This window comes from Melanerpes formicivorus, unplaced genomic scaffold, assembly GCF_026170545.1.
Source record: "Melanerpes formicivorus ecotype bairdi unplaced genomic scaffold, bMelFor1.0.p_v2 SCAF_20, whole genome shotgun sequence".
NCBI classification, from domain to species: Eukaryota; Metazoa; Chordata; class Aves; order Piciformes; family Picidae; genus Melanerpes; species Melanerpes formicivorus.
This window is the reverse complement of record NW_027142372.1, coordinates 8262844-8285599: the sequence shown is the minus strand read 5'-3', so window position 1 is coordinate 8285599 and position 22756 is coordinate 8262844. Positions and strand designations below refer to the sequence as shown.

Genomic DNA, 22756 nt, shown 5'->3' with positions numbered 1-22756 from the left:
CATCTCTGTCATCATCCAGGAGTGGTTTTTCTCTTACAGCTCAATGAAAATGAGTCCAATTTCTGTCCTTCAATCTTAAGATTTAATTTTTTTAAATAGGGTATATTGGAAATGAGCTTCCATTTCATCTCCAAAACTCTGTTGTTACTCATAGTTGTAATGAAGGCTTTTGGAGAGAATTAGTCTGCTATAGCTTGTCTGCTGCAATGGTTGGCTTATTGCCACATTCTGCCCTGTACTCATTAGTTGCTCAGCATGTGTGAAATACTACAGAGAAATTCCATTATGGTTTCTCATAGCTACACTGACAAATGAAGTTTGTGGCTAGAGATGCTCAAGATGGAGGGAGGTCAGTCAAACTTTTGCAAATGTCTACTAGGTAGACAGTCTACTGGATAGATGTCTACTAGGATAACAGTGCCTTAAGTGCTTCTGAAAGTTTTCTTACCCTGCAGAGCTGGAAAGAAATGTTAAAATAAGAACAGTGCAAGTTGATAGGATTTTGTGCTTCCAAATCGTGACATAGACATAGTGCTTCCATCCATTCCTCTGCTGTTGTGCAGAACCTTCTAACAACAGTGAAATGAACCTTTCTAACAACAGTGAAACAAACAATTTGGCCAGTTTAGTGTTGCTGTTCTTGCTGAGACTTTGGGGATAAAGAGGAGGAGAATAGATGATGGAGCTATTCACAAGGAAGTAGTCCCAACAACAGAGCCCTGGGGAAAGGCTGGAGGGAAATCCGTTCTCTGCCCTATTTGGGAATCTTATGGAGAGGAGGCAGATCACAAAGATCTTTTTTTCTAGAAGCTAAGTTGTGGAATGTAGAAGGAACTTGAAGGAATTCTTAATGTACTTTGAAAGATCAAATCTCTTGGCTGTGACTGATGCTTTGCTGGAAAAGTACACTAAAAATGTATGTGATGTAAAGCCCTCAAGCTAAGTGCTGGAGTTACACCAGTTTAATAGTTGCAGCACATCCTCTTTTCATGAGGGAAAGAATTTAAGTTAGTATTTTTCTCTCAGGTCTCAACTGCCAAGCTCTGGTAGACTTAGTATTTTAAAGATACAGTATGATGCTCAGGGCCCAGCTTTAACTGTTTTCAGTTGTGCCCTAGCTAAGTTTTAGTTAGTTGCAGAACATCAGGGGAAGAATCCACAGACTGATTTGCTTTCAAATACAAGATTTGTTCTTGGACCTCTATTTCAAAGTGTAGAAAACCAGCATCCTAACAGGAAACCTCTCTTCTTCACAGCTTGTTCCCCAATTAGTTCGTATTCTGAAGAACCTTATCATGTCTGGATATTCACCAGAGCATGATGTGTCTGGGATCAGTGACCCCTTTCTGCAGGTAAGAAGATGCTGCAAGCAGTGATTGATAGCTTTAATTCTAGTACTGTTTTTGAGACAGGTGTGATGAAGTGGTTACCTCAGGGCAGCTGTGCTGATTTTAAGATTATTTTTTTTGTGGCCTTGTTAGAGCTGAATGTGCAAATGCTCTTCATCAACCTTAGTGAAAGACACCTGCCTTAGTTTAAACAGCATTTGTAGGGCCTTATGTGAAGTTGTGACAGAAAGGAAAAGCTGCAACGGGGGTTGGTCTTGCAAGGCTGTGGATAATGGGGGCAGCTCTTAACAGCTCTGGCTAATGGGGAGAAAATGAACATAGCATAAACCTGTTCTTATTGGTAAAGGTCTTAAGGATAAGGATTTTGCTTAGGAATGGAAATCAGAAGCTTGCTTTGCTCTTCTGCCACTCTTCAGGAGGTGTACTGGGAATTTCATGGCCCTTGTGTAAGCCACTGCCATCCAATGAGCTTTTCCTTGCCTTTCTTTTGTCAAATAGGTACGGATCCTGCGGTTACTAAGAATTCTAGGGCGAAATGATGATGATTCTAGTGAAGCAATGAATGATATACTTGCACAGGTGAGATCTGCAAGGTCGATGAGCAGCTTAAGTTTTCTGGTTTCTTAATTTGGATTGAGCAGCACTTTTGAAGGTACAGCTGCTTTCTCTGCTGGGTTGACAAATGTTCATAGGTGTCATGGCTCGTTTGCTAGGTACTGGGCAGTTTCACTGCTGGTTCAGCAGAACAGCACAAAGGGGATCAGTTCTGTATGCCTTGGAGTAACTTACTTTGTCTCTTCTCTCCAGGTTGCCACTAATACAGAAACAAGTAAAAATGTGGGAAATGCCATTCTCTATGAAACTGTGCTGACTATTATGGACATAAAATCTGAGAGTGGACTGAGAGTAAGTTACTTTTGCTATGGCCTTTTCTTTCTAGGCTTCCGTTACAGTAATTTCTGTAGAAGGTGTGAAGAAAAGCTGTCTCTCACAAAGATAACTCTGCAGTTGGCTCTAGATAAGACTAACCTTCAGAAAGTGGTGGTTGTTGGGTTGATTTTTTTGTTGTTGTTTAAGCTGGGGTGGGGTTTTTGTTGTTGAGGGGTTGTTTGTTTGTATTTAAATAACACAAATAATAAAGAAAAACTTTCTGCAGCTTAGCTTTTCCTCTGCTTAGGCAGTTTCTAGAGTTCTTGATGTTAGTTTCAGCCAAAAGCTGCAATAGTAGCTTTCACATGTTGCCTTTAAAATTAACTTGAAACAATGAAGATGACCAACAAGGCTTTTTTGATAACTGACCTTCCCTAACTCTTTCTGCAGGTGTTAGCCATTAACATCCTGGGCCGTTTCTTACTAAACAATGACAAAAACATTAGGTAAGTTGTATCACCTGTACTTGGCAACACTCACTTTAAAATGTGTGAGGTGCAGTTACACAAAGATTATGCTAAAGCACACATTTCCAGCAGACCATACTTGGAAGTACTTTAGTGGGGTTAGTATGAATGTTTACTTCTTTCTTGATGCATTCTTTTCTGTGTGAAAATCTTTACTGTGGCCCTGCCCATCTTCTTTGGTGGATGTATGATCTGTTTCTTAACATGTGATGCCTTAATCTAGTCAAGTTATGTTTTAATAACCTGTGAATATCCTGTCTTGTCACAGCTGGTCTATGCTGTATTCCAATCAAAGTTGGCACTGGAGATCTGACAAATTAGGCAAAGTCTGTGGGTTTTTGTGTACTGTTGTCAAAAGGAGGTTTGGTTGTGCCGTGGTCATTCTATAGCTAGACACAGAATTGCTGCAGCTGCTGGAGTTAAATCCCGTCTTTAGGCATTTTGATTACAAATTACAGTATAGGTAGAAGACTCTAGCCTGGGGAATTGCAGCTTACGCTAGTTGGAGTGTACGGTCTGCAGAGGTCTAATCTTTAATTGCTTTACTGTTTTCAAATCTGCACAGACTGGACAACTGACATGAACCTAGGAACTGGGACAGGTGCTTGTCCAGGCAGCAGGATGTTGTTGGGCATATTGCAGTTCAGTGTGGCAGCTCACTTTTGGAGACAGGCCAGACAGTCCTCTGGAAGATGTCCATTTTTTACTGAGTACAAGAGAACCATATTCTGTTGCAAAATAAGACTAAGGGTTTCTTTTTTGGGGGATTGTCTGTGTATAGAATGAAATGCCTGCTGCCAGCTGTTTGTTATGATATGCCCTTGTTGCAGATATGTAGCTTTGACGTCGTTGTTGAAAACTGTGCAGACAGACCATAACGCAGTACAGCGGCATAGAAGCACGATAGTGGACTGCCTGAAGGATCTGGATGTCTCCATTAAAAGGTAATTGAAATATCAGTCACATAGACTCATGGTTGGCAGCCTATGGGAAATGAGCAGGGCCCAAACAGAAATTACACTAATCTGGGGAGCTGTCAGGGAGACTACTATTAATGTATAGTGTGATTCATACTTCAAACAAGGTAATGAAAATGTGCAGCCACCTTCTTTGAGAAGATGCACTTAGTTTTTATGCATGTAGTATTGTGGTTGGCCTGAATTTTTCCATATGGAGTCTCAGCAGACATCAGACTGTTTGCTCTCAACAAACAAGGGAAAGCCTCTTAAAGTATTCTTAACAAAACTACTTTGGCATGCTCCACACTGCTTTTCTTTCCCAGTTGAACAGGCAGTACTGTGGTGTCTTTAAAGCAGCATTAGGCTGTCCAAATAATGTATTCTGGATTCAATTTGATTAAGCAGTGATAGAATTTAGACTGAACTTGATTGTTCACGTAATTTGCTTACAAACCATGGCCTCTTATAAATGCTCAATGTTCATTTGTCATTTAAATGGCAATACGTTGCTATTTGTCTGGCCAGTGGAAGAGCCTGCAACCTTACTGTTCGCTGCACTTTTTTCCTGGTAGTCTAAACTCTTGTCTCTTCTCATTATTTCAACTATGTTCCTTTCACTCGTCATAGTAACTTTTCCTGTTTGTCAGACACTCATAGTTGCTCTTGGATTGTTTGATCTCACTTTTACCCAACTTACATGGAATACTGCTCTTCTAAATTGGGTCTTTCAGACTGTTGCTTGCTCTTTCTTTCACAATTCACTTCCTCATGATTATTCTTTGTGTAACTGGTCTGAGCTCGGTGCAGCGTACGACATGTCAATGATGGGAACAGTTGCATCCATGTTGCATCTTGGGAAAATTTCATTGAGCTCCTGTGACATCATGACTATACCTTCAAAATTGTTCAACTTCATTTTTTTTTTTTTCTGTCATGTGAAGTTGATTCATGCCATCTTTGAATCCAGTCTAGATTTTTAACAGCATTGCACAATCTGTGTACAGAATAGGGAAGAAATTGGATCTGTCTTGCTAGGAAAACACAGGTAGGCTACAAACAACAGAGCTTCACATCTGAGTGCAATTGGAGGATGAAGCCTTTGAGTGATCCATCGGCAGAGCACGATGTTGCCATGCTGACACTCTTGCTGCTGACAATGCACTTGTCTTCATTGGAGCAATATATTGACTGGATGTCAGAGTCCCCAGGTTGCACAACGCCAGTAGAACAGACAAAGTCCAGTGCTGTGAGGATCTCTTTGTTTTCTAGTAGTGTTTTCTGACATAGCTGTCAGTGGCAGGCGTGGATTAAAGTTCCTGATAGTATGAAGCATTCAGAACTTGGAGTTTGGTTTCTGTATTACACCAAATGCTCAGTTTTAAAGAGGAGTCCAAGTCGTTTAGTAAGGCAGTTTTAATCCATAGTTACAGTGTGTTTTAACATAACCGATTGCCAGCATTGTAGAGAGACATCTGATGATGGTAGTCTTAATTCAAAAAATGTCAGAAGAGTGGAAGATATGTGCTGGAATCAATTACAGAAGCTTGATGTAGAAAGGCTAAGGATTAGCCTCTGACTTCTTGAGACAGTTTTCTGTGTAGTTGTGGTATCAGCTTGGGTGGAAGAATGGAGGAATGGGTTCTGAGAAGAGCACTAGGGTAATTTTGAGTTCTAGAAATCATATGTAGTTTATCTGACAGGATACAATAAAGCTTTTCAGTTAACATTTTAAATTTCTACTGTGTTTGAATCCTTAATATAGGGAGATCAAAATGTCTCTATTTTGGATCCCTGAAGAGATCAAAACTGCTCTCTTTCCTGACGTGGGAGAAGGCTTGTGGTAGCATGGATTACTTACTGCAGTTGTGTGTCAGAAACGACCAGTATGCCATTAGAAATATTTGAGACAGACTTGAATGCTGGTGGACTCTGGTTGCTGTAAGATATTTCTAGCCTTTAGGACACATAGAGAAGTGTTTTTAGAACATCCCACACCCACACTGCTCCCTCTGAGGTTTTTTTGGGGGTGTGTGTTTATTGTCTGCTCATGAACAGGAGAATTCTGGTACATTTAATGTGAAGGCTGTTCTCACAAAGGTAATAAATGTTGCTCTCTTCTTAATTAAAAGGTAAGGGTGTTCTAGTAGCTGGAATTGTGTGTTGTTGGTTGTCTATTTTTACTTCATTAGGTGAAGATACTCTATTGGTTTTCTGTCTCTTGCCCTAGGCGTGCAATGGAACTGAGTTTCGCTCTTGTTAATGGGAACAATGTCCGTGGAATGATGAAGGAGTTGCTCTATTTCCTGGATTCCTGTGAACCAGAGTTCAAGGCAGACTGTGCATCTGGAATATTTCTCGCAGCTGAAAAGTATGGGGTCAACTTGTTATTAAGTTTTTGTACATCCTTGAAATTATGAACACCGTGTGTGTTGTTCCTTCTCCTTCTGTTCCCTCAGGACAGAATAGGTTTATCATCCCTTCTCTCTTTGCTGATCTGTGTGTGGTTTGTCAGTTTCAACCTAGTCTGATGAACAGGATGCACTATTGTGAACTGTATGTATAGTCTTCATATCACTAAACCACTCTGGTATATTTATTTCTGCTGGACTTTGGAACAGCTGTTGTGCTGACATCCTGGTCCTGCCTCCCTCTCCACACACAGAAATTTTCCTCTGTTTTGTTTACAAGAGAGATGATCTTGTTTCTATTGAGCCACTGTAATCAGTAGCCTGTGAGGTACTGTGTGTACAAGGTATGGCTGTGGTACCATATAGAGACTTGTATATTCATTCAGTTTTTCAGTGTCAACGCTAATACAAAAAAAGTCTAAAGAATGTGAAGTGTGTGGTGTTCTGTTATGTGGGAGTGTTTTGTGCATGTTTTGTTGATGTGTTCCCTCAGGAAACAATGGGCCATGAAGTAACTGAATGGGGAGGTTCTGATGATGATGGGTTTCTTGCTGGTTTGAAGGCCAGCAGTTACTTCTCTAACCTGTTTCCTTATTTATTTACTTTTTTCAGATATGCTCCTTCCAAACGCTGGCACATAGACACCATTATGAGAGTCTTAACAACAGTAAGTGAAACTGCCTCTCTGTCACTCTACAAAAGTAAAAAACTGTTATGCAAGGTTACTCAGCATCAAGTTCAGATGGCTACAAAGGCTGGCAGTTAACAAATGCTGCAGCAAGTGTCCTTAGGTAGTAGTGACCCAAGGCAGCCAGTCAGAAATACATAAATTCAGTAAATATGTCTGAGTGGGTTTTAGAAGAAATGTGATTTCAGATAAGAATACAGAGTGTGTCAGTTTGACTGCAGTAATCACATTAAGTTCTAAGTTAGGACTGCTCTTGTGCTGTCTGTGATTCCAGCATGCAGCACTTTCTGAGGAGAGTGAGCACAGCCTTAAGTGACTTGCAAAAAGAGGGTGAAACCATTTCTTGGAATGTTTCCAAGCTGAATTTATCAAAGCTTTTTAATGAAGCTGTATCAATAGCCTTCTAGTGCCTCTTCTTTGGGTTTAATTATTACTCTTTACCTACATGAATTTCTTCATGATCATCACAGCTGAAGTGGAACTGAAGTAGTGTTTTGGCAGCGATCCTGATAACTTGGGTAGGCAATGTCTTCCCCGAGGTGGAAGAGTGGAAAGGGATTTACTTTATCAATATGAGTCTTCAAATTTGAGAAGTTCATCAAGAAGTGAGTCTGGCTTGTGCCCAGTTTTGCCAGCCTGAAACAGAGAAATGTAGGCTCCTCTGAACTAAGAATTAATTTCCATTAGAAGATTGGCTGTGAGAATTGCTCTCAGATGACTTCCTTTAATAAAGTAACTTCCTTCTTTTGGCTGTTACAGAAACCATTTATGAAGTTGTATTTGTGAGACTGCCTAATGCAGATTTACAGATAAACCTCCTTTCCAGTTTACCAGACTTAGGAGAACTAACACAGAAAGATAGTATCAGTCCTTGTGGTGGTTGACCCTGGATAGATACCAGCTGCCCACCAAAGCTGCTGTATCACCCCCATCCCTCAGTTGAACAAGAGAGAGATGTGACAAACAACTCATGGGTGAAATAAGGATAGGAAGATCACTCACCAGTTACTGTTGTGGGCGAAACTCATTGGGATAATGAGAAATAAAACCGTATCTTAAAACACCTTCCTCCCACTCTCTCTTCCAGGGTGAGCTTCACTCACAATTCCTCTGCAGCAGCACAGGAGGACAGGGAATGGGGGTTGTGGTCAGTTCATCACATGTTGCCTCTGCTGCTCCTTCCTCAGGGGGAAATCTCTTCCCCCTTTCCCCCTGCTCCAGTGTGAGGTCCCTCCTATAGGGTGCAATCCTTCAGGAATAGAGTGCTCCAGCATGGGTCACCCATGGATTCACAGGTCCTGTCAGGAGCCTGTTGCAGTGCAGGCTTCCCATGGGGTCACAGCCTCCTTTAGGCTCCTCCTGCTCCAGCATGGAGCCCTTCATGGGCTACAAGGGGTAAGCCTGCCTCACCATGGTCTTCACTACAGGCTGTAGGGGAATCTCTGCTCCAGTGCCTGGAGCACCTCCTTCCACCTTCTTTCTTCACTGACTTTGGTGTCTGCAGTTCTCTCGTGCATCAGCCGTGAAGCATCTGGGGGTGTAGAGGCTGACTTTTTCGTATAGATCAGATGGGTTTGTGAAGGATATCAGCAGATGCTGGGTGGTCCTGAGAAGCTGGATAGCAAAACCTAACAACAATTGTTTTTGCAGGCAGGAAGTTACGTTCGTGATGATGCTGTTCCTAATCTGATTCAGCTAATAACTAATAGTGTGGAGATGCATGCCTACACTGTGCAGAGACTCTACAAAGCCATCCTTGGTGATTATTCCCAGGTAATACCAAACGTGACCAGCTTCAGTTTCCTTGTTGTACTGCAATAAATGTGTTTACTAAGTATCTCAAGGTAAGGCAACATCAGTGTCTTGCTTCAAGAGACAGTTTGCAGATGAGGCATGTCCTCTGTAAATTTAGGTTATTTTTGTTTTTTCTAATTCTCTTGTGGAGTTCTTGACTGAATTGAATATTCCTGTTTCTTCTGCTGTGGAGACCTTCCTTGGCTTGCAGGAGGGCTGAGCTTGTTCTGAGAAATAGTGATGGTTTAATTTGTCATACAGGCATCCATTTATCACTGAGGCATCTGATTTTTCTTCTTCTAACAGCAACCCCTGGTGCAAGTGGCCTCTTGGTGCATAGGCGAGTATGGAGATCTTCTGGTGTCTGGTCAGTGTGAAGAGGAGGAACCAATACAGGTATAGCTTGGGAAGAATGACTGTGCAAACTGAGCCTGGAGTTGCTTGATGCTGGTTATGTGAGGGGAATGCTTTCAACTGTTACCTAGCACTGGTGTCCCTTTATGGTCATGGACCCTGGACAGGAATCTCCTTGCCATGCAACAGGCGTGGGCTGTGTAAACACCATGTGGAGTGAAGCTGCATCTGGCAAAGCAGTGGTTTCAGTGCTAACCTAGGTTGTAGTATATCTGCTAGGGTTTTAGCTGTCTGATTTGGTGATGAACCCACTCTTCAATGTGTGGAACAGGAGCTGTATTTTACAGCTAATACCATAAATCTCCACCTAGATGCAGTTGTCTCATGCACTCGAAATGCTACGGGCTCTCAGTTGTAGAGGAGGTAAAGCATGGCCGTTAAGCAGGGGACAGGTTTTTATAGTGTGCCTTGGAAGACTTGCTGCAAAGCTTCTCTCTGTCTCAGCCTAACCTTTCTGTACTTTTCAGGTAACAGAGGATGAAGTTCTTGATATTTTAGAAAGCGTCCTGATATCTAATATGTCTGCATCTGTTACACGAGGCTATGCTCTCACTGCCATTATGAAGCTTTCCACAAGGTTCACCTGCACTGTCAAGTGAGTTCTTGTTGATGTACCGCAAGCATGCTGGCATCACTTGTCTTCAGTAGAAGTATTCCATGGACATGTTCTTCCATGGCTCATGAGAGTTGTCTTGTTTGTTGGCTGTCATAGTCCTTTGCTTGCAGAGTGGAAAACTTCCACTGATTCGTATTGGTTTTCTCTGCAGTTGCGTTCTGCTGTGTAGAGATTTAATTCATGTTGCTGTTGCTTGAAAATTCCTTTATGGGAAATCTAGGTCCTTACTGACAGCAAACTGTTCTTTCCAGTTTCTTTTTTGGATGATGGAGAGAAAAATAGCCTTGTTTTATGCAGATGGCTTCTCAGTGTGGGTAGTTGAGCTTACTTATGATACACCCTGTGGTGGTACATTAATCACCTGCCTACATTGTTGTGAAGGGCCAGTTCAAAAATGGGTGTTGGATAGACACTCCAGAAAAACAGGAGTGACTGCTGTTTTAAATGAATTACACAGGACACCTGTTCAGCAGAGGCTGGATAGTGTCTTCTGGATGACACATGCTAATTCCTTCCTCACTGGTGCTGATTCCATGGTGTGCTTTGTTTGTTTCTCCCTGCCCCCACACAGTCGCATCAAGAAAGTAGTTTCCATTTACGGCAGCAGCATCGATGTGGAGCTACAGCAGAGGGCAGTGGAATATAATGCACTTTTTAAGAAGTATGATCACATGAGGTAAGTGCTGATGGGTTTTGGTGTTTGAAGAGTATCGTGATCATCTGCTCTGATCTCCTCTGTTTAACACTTGGTGCTTTGAGGGCTTTCTTTGGTTATTTCAGTAGGATTACAGAGAAGCTAGAATTCCTCCCTTACCTAAAGGGTTAGTGAGGGTTTTAAGAGCCTAACCTATCCTGGAAGGTAGTTCTGTGATCAGGGACTCTCTGCCAAAACAGTTGCCTTGCTTATGAGCTTGAACTGGACTAATTTTTACTTCAGGATGTTGAATCTTGAATTTGCTAGATGATTAAGTATCTGTGTTAGCCTTTACTGTGCTAGCATTGTCATAGTAATTAGCTTCAGACTTACTTTAAAATATCTTTGCAATAAATGTGCAGAGATAGACTGACTTGTCCTAAACTGCTCTGAACTTGGGGTAATTCTTCCAACTGTTAATACTTCTCAGTTTTTTAGAAAACATTTGAATTCACTGTGTCTTTTTGTGGTGTCTTATTTTAAAAGCTCAAATTCTGCACACAAAGGCATAGTTTTTCACTGCACTACACAGCATCCCTGTCTTGCAATTTATGAGCATGTTCGCTTCCTTACACCCTATGATGGAGAGATCCCCATTCAACCTTGCTTTGCTCAAGTGATTACTTCTCTATGAGATGTTTAAAATCCCACCTTTGTTTGCAGTAAGTATGCTGCAATTCTTTGCAGAGTACTCATTAATCTGCTATGTAGAATATTTAATTTTGATACATAGGAGTACCGTAGATTCTGTTCAAGGAGGATCCTAAGATTGGAGGAGATGGTCTGGGAGTTAACTTCATCCACTCTTGAAAACTTCCCATAACATTCCACTGAATTCAGGAGGGTCTGACGTGGACTCTAGATGAGAAGACAGAGAGGAAATGGATGCCACTGTACTGAATACTGCCTCTGTTTGTAGGAGCCTTCAAAGATTGTTTCAAAGGCTCTTTGCCATCGCTTTTTGCCATGGCTACCATGCTATTCAGTGTGTGGAGGACATAACACCCTTCTATTTTCCTCTTTTCTTTTCTGTGGAATCCATGGAGCAACTCAAATTGTTTGTGGAAAAGCCATGTTAATGAGCGTGGGCATTTGAGCTGCCTGGGGCTTCATGTGAAGCCTTAGGAATGAATTGAGAAAAATCTCCCTTGATTGTTCAGATGGCAGCATCTGGCAATCAGCTGGCTTTGTGATCAGACCATAGTGCCTGCCGTTCATAGCTTTGGGAAGCACTGCATTTCAGGAATACACATGTGAACTTCACTCAGTGAAGCAGTGCACTTCATGCAGCAAGGTATTTGTATTTTCCCCCCTAGTACATTCTCAACAATGTAAAAGTCAACATTTAATGATTTCTACTCATTAGGACTTTGTTCATGGTCAAAAATGCAGCTCATTGTTGGGTTTTTGGCACTGGTACACTTTTTCAGCCCAGGCAATGCATAGACAGTGCAGCTTGCTGCTGTTCCATACAGCAGTTTGTGGCTTGATCTGGAAAGGTAATGGCCTTTCTTGTATTACAGACTAGTTCTCCCTGTACAGGTTTTCCTAGTTTTTTCTGGTCTGATGTCAGGATTCTGGATCCTGTGCCTCCTCTTGAGTCTCTGTATCAATTCAGGAAGATACTCTCAAGGGTTTGGAGACCTCATTTGGCTAAATGAGAATAGGGTGATTTGTTTTCCCAACTTTGTCCCCTGTTTTAAGTGGTTAACCCTTCTGCAAAGAGAAGTCAAATGAGCTGACTCTTTAATTCAGCTGCATATGGAACACAGCAGTCCAGTGTCCCACATCTGCAGTTAATCCCCATTGGTCAATCATTTAATCTTTGTCTTGGGTTTGTTATCCTAGCCCCACAGTGGAAATTGTATCAAGTACTAGGGGAAAACAGGAGGCAGGAGGACTTGTTTGGCTTTTGGCTCTCAACTAGTGTATTTACACTGGCACAAAATGCCAGAGATTACTTCCAGAGATTACCACCTCAAGCTGCCATGCAGTCTTACAGTTCCCCCTGCAATGGAGCTAAAAGGAAAAGGCAGGTTGCCCTGTCTATATAATCTCCTGAATGTCTGAGCATTTGGATTAGGATCCAGGAAGATGGCACAGTGTAACTATGTCAGCTTCTTTCAGGCCAGCCCTGCTTGAGAGAATGCCAGTAATGGAGAAAGTCACCACGAATGGCCCTACTGAGATTGTACAGACCAACGGAGAGACGGAGCCAGCGGTACTGGAAACCAAACCTCCACCCCCTGGATTGCAGCCTGCTAGCCAGGTAATGGAAACTGATCTAGGATAAGTTTCCACTGCCTGCCAGAACACACTACTAGCCACTTCCACTAGTAAGCTGAGACCATCTCGCTCCCCCTCTGCGCCTCTTTGCTAGTTCTGGCCTGGTAATGATTGCATTGCCTCTGATAGTTGTAGTGTCAGGAACAGGATTGTGGAGGAGGTTGTTGTGGGGGGTCCAAGAGCAGGATGGGGGTAAAGCCATCTGTCCCCCAAATAGGCTCAGTGTGCACAAACTCCAGCCTTCTCTATCTGTAGTCCCAAGAGCATGGAAACTAGATCTCTTGTGGGGCTTGGGGCCATATCCAAACTAAGAACCTCTCTGACTCATCAGCAGTCCTATTGGTCTTCAGTCCAAGAACAAGTAGATTTCATTACATTTTCATGGAAATGTACTGGGAATTTGAATATGTAACTATTACATCCACTCTCTTATTAGGCAAATGATTTGTTGGACTTGTTGGGAGGAAGTGATATAACACCTGTAATCCCCACTGCACCTACAAGCAAGCCAGCTTCTGCTGGTGGGGAGCTCCTTGACCTTCTGGGAGACCTCAACCTAACAGGTGAGCAAGCTGCATCTCTTAAAAGTCTACATTCTCAGTCTTGGGATGAGATGAGAGGCTGACTAGTTCTTCAATGTATATCAAGTCGTAGTCTTCACACTTACTCTCACCAAAATCCGTATCAACATACAAGTAGCAGTCAGCGAAGGAAGTCACAGGTTGAGTGGTGAGGCTTGAGCATTTTCATACTCCAACCTGGGAACTGTGAGCCATTTCAGAGAGGAGTGGGAGAAGAGGAATTCATTACATTAAATACCTGCTAGCTCAAGAGGAGCCAGTCCTTGTTAGCAAAAGCAGAGGAGGATGAATTGTAGAGTTTCAAGTAAAGAAATAAGCAATAGTCTATCTCTGGAGAAGGAGTAATTACTCTTCATTTCATGACAGCTAAGTAATAATGCTTCAACATTTCTTGTAGGTTCTCCAGTATCCGCCCCTGCGCCCCAGATAGCACAGCCTCCGTTCCTGCTTGATGGACTTTCATCACAGCCTCTCTTCAATGATATTGCTGCAGGTTAGGGACTTATAAATCCTTAGCCCATGGTGCCACAGCACCCAACTAGAAGAGGAAAAAAGGGGTAGTAAATAAAGGGGGGAGTTGGAAGTGAAGTGTGGCACATACATCAGGACAAGGGGATGTGCTTAATCTTCTTAAGAGTTCATGTCTAGGGTAAAGTAAATGACACTTCTGTGATGTTGAGAGTGATGTCCAAGTTCTGTAGGTCATGCTGTTTTGTCTTCTACAGGAATCCCCTCAATTACTGCATACAACAAGAATGGGCTGAAGATTGACTTCACCTTTGAGAGGTCAAACACCAACCCCAGCATCACTGTAATCACGATACAGGCCTCCAACAGCACAGAGCTGGATATGACAGATTTTGTTTTCCAAGCTGCAGTACCAAAGGTAGAGCCACTTAGGGCAACTACAGTGATAGGTTGAGGGCCCATTGCAAATACATCCTGATCAGTGCTTTCATACAGACAGAAACTTCCAGCATGGTAAACATGGTTGAGCTGTTCATAAGTTGTCTTCGTACTCAGTTTGGTCATCCCTTTCTGTTCTGAAACTGCATGTTACAAATGCAGTAGAACACCAGCTCCTTATCAGATTGGACTACTTCTGCTTGGACAACATTTTGCTTTACAATCACCACTGTCTCAGAGAGCTGCTAAACACAGAGAAAAATGTTGGATTCAAAAAAGTGAAGGCATGAATCTTTCCCTTTTTTCTTAGTTTCTAAGAAATCTACCATGCTCTTTGCAGCTATGCATACACGAAAAAAGTCTTCTGAAGCTATTGTCTGCTTACAAAATTCAAGTGAGTCTCCACATGGTTATTAGCAATGGTCCTCTTCTGAGCAGTGAATTGCCTCCCCTTTGCATTTAGCTGCAGATAAAGAATACTGGAGACAGGCAGTGCCTTATTTCTGGTAGAGCAGACTGTTGAAATGATTGGAGTGTTGTTCAAGTTTGGAAAAATACATTCATGTCTGGGAGTTGACCTCCAGGAATCAGTAATGATCTAGATTTAATTTTGATGGGTTTCATACCTGCTGCAGGAAGGAATGGGCCTCCTGAAGTTGCAGGGGTGCTGAGCAGTCTCGACTGCTCCTCTGAACATGACGCAAAAAACAATGCATCAATGCTGATCTTGGAACACTACAGTAAGCCCTCACCCCTTATGTTTATGCTGCTTGTTTAGACAGATGGTGGGCTGCTGAATATTTTGTTCTTTACATACAAGAAATTGAAGACCTGATTATTCAGGACCACAAACTGAACTCTTAACTTGCTTTCTCTTGGTGCAAACAAATTGTTCTGCTTGATTCAGCATCACATTATTTTCTCTTTGCCCTTTCTTCAGACATTCCAGCTGCAGCTCCTGTCTCCCAGCAGCAGTGTCATCCCTGCATTTAACTCGGGGACCATCACACAGGTCATTAAAGTCCTGAATCCACAAAAGGTGAGTGATTCCAAGAGCAGTCATTAAAGATACTGTCTTAGAATCATACATTTGGTGGTCAGTTAGGGAATGTATCTCTGATGAGAGATAGGGAATGAGGTTGCAAATGATGTCTGTTTACTGACAGTCGTGGATAGGGTTAGGAAGAAGTTATGTAAAAGACAGGAAGTCTTGGGCACAGGTTTGGCCTTCTCTGGTTGTACCACTAAAACTGATCAACATCTCTGCTATCTTCTTGAATTTGTTAATGTCTTTTGCACTGAAGTGGTCATTGAACGAGGTTTTTAGATGGCTTTTCTAGGGGGGCTCAACCTGTTGTTTGTGTGAATTGTAAAAGTGATATCTGAAAGGCAAATATCTTGCTATATAAATAATTCAAGGTTTGTATCTGCTTTCTGCAGTAGTGTTACTTGAAGTGTTTGTAACACAAAAAATAGCTTAATCTAACATTAACAAAATTGTTTCTTTTCTGAAGTGGTGTCATTTGTTTTTAATGTGAGGAGTGTGGTTTCAAACAGTTGATAGAATCTTTAGGTACGATTTAAGCATAATCCCATTTGCTTTAAAGCCTTCAAAGACAGGCTTCAAGACTGAGATACAACAGACTTGAGGGGTGGGATGGGTATGGTCCATGTCCTCTTTTAAGAGGCTTTTCTGATGGAATCAGAAAAGAAAATGAAATTGAGATCACATATTTCTTCCATTGTGGGCCAACCTTAGATCTTAAATACTAAGATCTGAAACCATCTGAAGCTGTTCATAGATTAGTGTTTCTGTACTGCTTTAGATGTGAAGTGTTGCTGCTGAACTGATGTGCAAATTAGGGAAAATTCTTCAGTCTCAGCCCAAGATTTCACTGAAATGGCTGTCTTCTAGTGCATATTTTTTTGTGGTTTCCAGGCATCTCCCAGGTCTGTGTTGTGTGCTGCCTTTGCCAGTGTAAAGGCACAGAACCTATAATTCTGTGTCCTGCATGCATCTGGCAGGAATTTCTGTGGTGCTGTTCAGCAGCTTTCAAAAATCACCTTCAAAGTTTGTTTCTGAGCTTGTCAGGTTTAGCAGTTTTCCTGTGAGGTGCCAGAAGTCCTAGTAGATCCACCCCCTATAGAACCCCTAAGGTGAAATACACCCAGATAGTGGGATGCACACCGCAACTCCTATGAATGCTTCAGGGTACAGAGGTGCAAAATAGTGGTTTACTGCCTGCTTTCCTTGCCTGCTGTTTTGTAACTCTTCCACCTCTGGCATTTGTGCATCTCTTACTGTCCTTTAGATTGCTACTGCCTGAAAGTGCAGCTTTGCAAGAAGCATCCATGAGATAGTGTAGTTACCTGGAATGTTCTAAGGGAGGCAACCTTGGGAAGCTTGGTTGTTTAGGAGGTAGCTGTGTTTGTCCTGTCGGTGTTGTGAAAATGATCTGTTTGCCTGGACATGAACTGTCCTTATGTTGGATTGAAAATGATGGAAACAACACCAAACACAAAAAAAAAAACTGACAATGGTTTTATTAACCTATTACTGATACAGCTTTGGTGGTAGAAGCAGTTACCATCGTCCTTTCCTCCTCCTGCTATCCCTTTTGCATATTTCCCTGTAGGCCTGGGTAAAAGGGCCAGAAATAACCAACTTTTTGTTTTTAGGGTTTTGGGGAAACAATTTCTTTTTTGAGAGAGGAGAATAGGGAGCCTGGCTGGAGCATGCTGTGCTTGAGATATTAAGGGTCACCTAGTATCTGGATGTCAGCCAAATGACAGAGGGTGAAGCAATTTCTGTGCTTTCTGAGCTATTCCATCATTTACTCACTCTGTCTCGAGTCTTCCTTATGCTATTTCTTTCACAGTGCTACTAGTATGGAAAATTGTATCTCTTACTGCAAGCCTAAGTGCAGATCAGAGTTTGGATCTGCCTCCTGCTTTCTCCCATTGTTAACTGGGATTTCAAGGCAGTTATTTTTATATTTAAGGATTTCAGTGCATGTGAGAACAGGACCAGTGCAGAGACAGATGTGGGTAGAAGCTGTGCTATAGCTTTTCTGAGGGGTTACACCTGATCTGAGAGCTACAGTGACCAGTTGACATCCTACCAAATCATTTATCTGCAGTCGTAGATTAGCATGCACATCCTTCCAGCAAGCTCTTGTGAGGAACTGCATGGCTGGGGTTGGAAGGAACCTCTGGGGACCATCTAGTCCACCCTCCCTGCTAAAGCAGATTTGCCTAGACCAGGAAAGGCCCATGCTTTGTATTCATGGTGTAAGGGAGGGGAGCTGTATGGGGGGTGTGGGGTGGTTGCTGACCCTTAATGCAGACCTGAATTTGTTTTGTATTTTTGTTTTGTGTTTTTGCCTTTTCTCTTATAGCAACAACTACGTATGCGGATCAAGTTGACATATAATCACAAGGGCTCAGCAATGCAGGATCTAGCAGAAGTCAACAACTTTCCCCCTCAGTCTTGGCAGTGAGGCTCTGGCACCATTCTTATTCTCACCCCACCCAATCAAAAGAACTCTGGGAAGAAGGTTGTGATCCTTGGCAATCCCCCAAACTGCACCGTGGGCATGGGGAACAGATGAGACCTGCTGATGAGGAGGAATTTTCCTGAAGTGATTGCTGACTTTGAAGCATATCTGTTAAGACTAATCTCCTCTCCTCCGCTGATGAGGCTGGCAGCTTGTGGAGGCTACTGTGCACTCCCTCACACATGCGTTCACAGCCAGAAGCAACATTCCCTCCTCCCCTCCTGCCCCCTCCCTCCTCGCAAAGAAACACAGCCTGGTTGGAAGAGAAGTCTGGAATTTCTAGCAGGGAAACTTTCTTCTCTCTGCAGCAAGTGAACAGCTGCCCCTTCTTTCTGCTGTCTTTTTCCTCTGGGGTGGGCAAGGCGTGTCATTCATTACTAGCTGGATTCCTTCAGGCATTTTCATCTGGGGCTCGGACTGGGGACTTGGGGAATGTCAGGCTGCCCTGCCTCTTTCTTCTTGTATCATCTGGGTCTGAAGGGGCTGGAGGCTTCTTGCAGCCTGTTCAGTGCATTATTGTATACACTCACCTCTTAGTTATGTGATACATACCAAGAGCAAGTTAGGCCTTGGGACTTCATCTGCGAACCTGGGACAGTGCGGGAAAAGAGGTGCTGGTGACAGCTGATAAAATTGCTTTGGTGCTGTACTCGGAAATGAAGACCTTACACTTGAATTTTCTTTCTTTCTTTCTTTCCATCAGTAGCTACAGCTGTACAGATTCACAGACAGTCTTCTGTAGCTTCCCCAGAAAGTGCAGTGATGTGTGAGAGATGTAGAGATCCAAGGAGCAGCTGGTTTTCTACCACAGATGGTTTCAAAGTCTTTTAACCCATCAGTTGTGGTTTATGGGTAGAAAAGACATACTCAGTTTTGTTGATCTGTCTTTGAGCCAGGGCTCTGTTCCTGCTGGGAGACTCATCAGAAACTATGCTGCAAAGTTGCTCTTCCCAGTTATTCCAGACCTTCTCCCCACTTTGATTTCTAGAACCTGTTGTAGATCCCCCGGATTCCATTTGAGTTACTTCTGACTGGGATATTTGTGTTGTATCTGTAATACTGGCACTGAAATAAAGACCATGCGGTTTAAAGAGACCTTTTCCCATTTTGTTACTTAATTGATTCATGTAGTTTGCTCCTTGCACCCCTTTCAGTAATGTGCTAGTTCAGATTCAGACTGAAAGTCACTGCACAGGTTTTTGAATGGAAGCCAGTTGTTGGAATGTTTAGGTCCAAAAATGTCAGGTCCAGCACACTTTGAGAAAGCTGTGCTGAGTTTCATTTCCTAGTGTGAGCTGCTGTGGAGATAGTTCAGTTCTGTGAATTCTCATGGAGGCAATGTATAGGACATCAAGCCCACTGTGGCAAAATTGTTCTGATGTTCAGCACTCTTCAGGGGAAAAAGGGGAGCATATGTCTTAGATCTTCATCCATGAGTGTGCTGGTAAGCTGAAGGTGCACTAGCTTCTCGCCCAGTGCTTTTGCAAAAGAAGCGGATGGTACAGCTGCTTTATTTCTGTTCCAGGGCTCTTCAGATAGTGATCATTCAGTGTTCTGATGGCAAGCTTAGACACAGCCTTTTACATCTGCAAAAGTGCTAACACTAGGCTCTGGTCCTTGCCAAAAACATGGTAAGAGTGGTGCACAGCGTACTTAAGGAAAATTGAAGACCTATTTTATCCTTGGATTTGGAGCAGGAAGCCACTAAAGGTTCTTCAGTCTGCTTTGGATTTAGCTGCATTGAGATATATAATGGAGGACTGACTGTCACTGGCTTCAGTGCTGATCTTGTATGGTGGAACAAATCGAGCTTCTCTTGGAGGGCATTTTTGCTGCCTTACTGAATAAACAGGTTTGGGCCTTCAAATAAGAACTGGAACTGGCATCAGTATAGGGTTATAAAATCGAGAAGAATGATGTATAACTTCCTTAAAAGTAACTCTAGGTTGTGGCAGGGTCATGCCTTGGCTCTCAGTGGCGACATAAATACTGTGCTTCAGCTAGAAGTGTATGTATCATGAAGCAACCAATCTTGAAGAAAATGAGTCTATCAGTGTCCATTTATGGGTGCTGAACCTTTTGGTTTCACTGTGTTTGTGGCTATTCACCACCCCACTAGTGTTGAAGGCTGAGTATGTTAAGTTTAGACTCCAGTGAGCTCTGAAGTTGTCCCAGACATGGAAGTAATGGAGAGTCTCTGCCTTAGTTCCTGAGCTGCCCTTAAGTTCTCCCTTTGTACTCACAGAATTGTGCATGGTCCCTTGGACTGAAAGCTGGCACACCTCAATTTCCAGTTATTTTTTGCTGAGAAGGAGCACTGGTGCAGAGACCAAATGGGGAGAAGGAGGAACAGTTTATCTTGTCGCTCTTGTTGCACTTGCTCTCTGTTCCCTAGAGAGCTGGGTTTTGTGGTTGGTCTCTGTCTGGTAATCTTGGGTCTCTCAGCCACTCTTGCACAGTACTTGTGTCATGGGAAACAGGTGCTTGTCACATGCTTCTGACTTGAGCTGAAGGAGGCAGTGCCTGTACCTGAAATGCATTTTGTTTGAAGCCATCTCTTCCCTACAAAGTAGTGCTTTGTAGCAGCCAAACATTCCGGTTACCCTTGGAGCTCTTTCGTTTCCCTGCTAAGAGATGGGTGCTAACATTAGACCAGAAGGAAGGCCAGGTTTCACATCTTCCCTTATCTGCAGTACTAGATACCATTGCTCACTCCTGGACCCCAAAGTGCATCTCTAAAGCTCTCTGCTTCTGCTGCTGGGTTTGGTCACTGGAGAGTACTTGCATGTCTGCATCTGAGACACTCTAAGAATAGGGCAAATCTTTCTACCAGCTGAATGTAACACTTCTTACAAGTCTGGTTCCTTGATTGAGTGTGAGTGGAATATAAAGGGAGCAAGACACAGACTCCATGACTAATCTGGCTAATATCTGCTAATCTTACTAATATCTGTGTTGGAGACTTTGGAGCTGGGAGAGATTGAATGTCTGTTTTTTCAAGTGAATGTATTTTGAGTCAAAAAATGACAGAAAGAATAGTGTCCATAATGAGCCTGAAAGGAGAGGAGACATGAAAAGGTCCTAAGATGTGACTGTGTCCAGGTTTTGATGGGACAAATTATGGCCTTGAACAACCTTTTGAAGCAATAGCAGTGAGGGGACTGCCACCTATACAGTACCTTGGATAAATAACGCAGAAGATGCTGAAACAGCTGGGAAAGGTGATTCAGTGCCTTCCCCACAGCTGGTACTAGCTGCAAGATGGAGCAGCAAAGATGGCTTTTTTTAGATCTGCTGGTGTGCTTTCTATGTGTTCATTTTCTACTTGGGGGCTGTGAGGGAAGGAGCTACTGGAGTGCTTCCCTCTGAACTTTCACTCTATTCCTGTATATTCCTTTTTCTTTCCTGATGTTGTAATTTACATTTTACATAGAGGCCCATCCCACCCTTTGACACTATAGTACAAAAAAACCAACCAACCAAACCAAAATCCCAACAAACCCAACCAAATTTAAAGTTAAAAACATGCCATTTGAGCAGGGAGCCCAGTGGCATGCTACCTTCTGCAGACCTATTTTTGAGATGTGAAAAATTTCAGTAAGTGCTGAGTCTTAGGCCGAATGAGGAGCATAACGGATGTAAACATTTACATGGGATGCATTAGACTTCTGCTGTGTGTATTGTCTTTTGGTTGAAACAAATTATGAAGTGACTAATAAAATGAGTCAATATTCAATGATTTAAAACTGTGCCTTGTTGCTTTTTGCAAGTGCAGTAGGCTAGGACTTCACTGGTTCTTATTGTTCAACCGTGACAAGGTCAGATGATAGGAAATAATAAAAGGCAGAGCTTGAAAAACCGTGCAGGAAATTTTGGAGAGTGAAATGGCTGACAGCTGCAAAATGCTTAAACAGGTTGTGTCAACTACCTCACCTGCACCCCAAAGGAGAGCTTGTCAGTTACTAGCAGCAGTACCTGTCCATGTGCTAGAAGGGTGTGATGAGATGGGAACACCCATGATTTTTTTTCCCTGCTGTTGGCAGCATGCCCTTGGAATTGATTATAGTTCCCTTTCTGATTAAAAATTCCCTTCTTGTACCCCATGCACCTCTGGATAAGGATTGCTGTAACCTCACTGTCTGTTCAAGTGATGCACATGCTTGTCATAAGGTTTTTCTCATCTTCTAGCCACAGTAACTTTTTATTAGGTGAATTTCCATGTATTTTCTGACACATCACTGCTCTGGGGAGTACGGTCTCCTCTGTATTGCCATGTGTCCTTCTTTTATGGACACGCTGTTGAGGCAGTGTAACTACAGAACTACAAAGCTGTAGCTAGAGATGTGTTGCAATCCTGCTTGTCTGTAGAGAAAACCCAATGGAAATTGGACTTTTAAAGACTAGTCTTCACAGCTTGTCTGTAGTCTGGCAGCATTAAGATTTAGGTGGCTATCCCAGTGCCTGTCTTCATTTAATGATGCGAATCAATACAAAGTGCGGGGGAGCACCTTTAACCTTGCTGAGAAGAGGGGTAGTCTGTCAGTACCTTGTTCTTCAGTAGGAGAGCCCTCTGGATACTGGCTTGTTGAGAAAAGGGGTCAGAAACTGCCAGTTTGTGTGGCAGTGCACAGTCAACTTGGGTACTAGTTCTGCTCTGGGACAGAGCCCTGGAAAGCTATTCCTCAGTGTTCCTCCTGGGTATTGGCCATGCTGCGCACATCAGATGTGCCCAGAAGCATATGTGTGCTCTATGTCCACGGTGCCATTCAGCAAAAAGCTCAGATGATGTAAAAGCATGGATGTTTGTAGATGTTGGGTTTTCCTCGACTGATGCTTCCAGGAAAAAAAGCATGAAAGGAGACTCAATAGAACTGAGAGTTCTAGAAAGTAACAGTAGCGGGGTGAGAGTTTGGAAAGCAAGCTTGGACTTAAGTAAGAGCGGGAATGAGTGTAGCAAGAAAGAACTGTGATGACAGGCTGACGTTGGGAACCATTTGTGGTGGTGGGGAAAGCTTGAAGCTTCAATTTTTTTCAACATGCCTTGATCCTGTTCTGGCATGAACAGCAGCACTTTCAGTGCATTAAACAAATTCTGGTAAAAAGCACA

At 42.8% G+C, this 22756-nt stretch overlaps 1 protein-coding gene and 1 non-coding gene across 3 annotated transcripts in view; both read left to right on the top strand.

Moving 5' to 3' along the window:
- Positions 1 to 21385, top strand: part of AP1G1 (adaptor related protein complex 1 subunit gamma 1) — a 44699-nt gene extending 23314 nt beyond the window's left edge. For both annotated transcript variants that reach the window (XM_068150662.1, XM_068150663.1), the window contains exons 7-23: positions 1257 to 1352; positions 1848 to 1928; positions 2157 to 2255; positions 2670 to 2725; positions 3577 to 3690; positions 5933 to 6073; positions 6726 to 6780; positions 8452 to 8574; positions 8902 to 8991; positions 9477 to 9604; positions 10197 to 10301; positions 12447 to 12588; positions 13042 to 13168; positions 13584 to 13679; positions 13912 to 14072; positions 15033 to 15131; positions 17491 to 21385. In XM_068150662.1, the coding sequence (XP_068006763.1) occupies positions 1257 to 1352; positions 1848 to 1928; positions 2157 to 2255; positions 2670 to 2725; positions 3577 to 3690; positions 5933 to 6073; positions 6726 to 6780; positions 8452 to 8574; positions 8902 to 8991; positions 9477 to 9604; positions 10197 to 10301; positions 12447 to 12588; positions 13042 to 13168; positions 13584 to 13679; positions 13912 to 14072; positions 15033 to 15131; positions 17491 to 17592 (1815 nt within the window). In that variant the 3' untranslated portion in view covers positions 17593 to 21385. The remainder of the gene's footprint in view (positions 1 to 1256; positions 1353 to 1847; positions 1929 to 2156; positions 2256 to 2669; positions 2726 to 3576; positions 3691 to 5932; positions 6074 to 6725; positions 6781 to 8451; positions 8575 to 8901; positions 8992 to 9476; positions 9605 to 10196; positions 10302 to 12446; positions 12589 to 13041; positions 13169 to 13583; positions 13680 to 13911; positions 14073 to 15032; positions 15132 to 17490) is intronic.
- On the top strand, positions 4782 to 4868 carry LOC137447433 (small nucleolar RNA SNORD71). Its single transcript, XR_010988868.1, has one exon. It is a non-coding gene; the product is annotated as a small nucleolar RNA SNORD71 (small nucleolar RNA).
- Positions 21386 to 22756: the final 1371 nt, after the last annotated feature.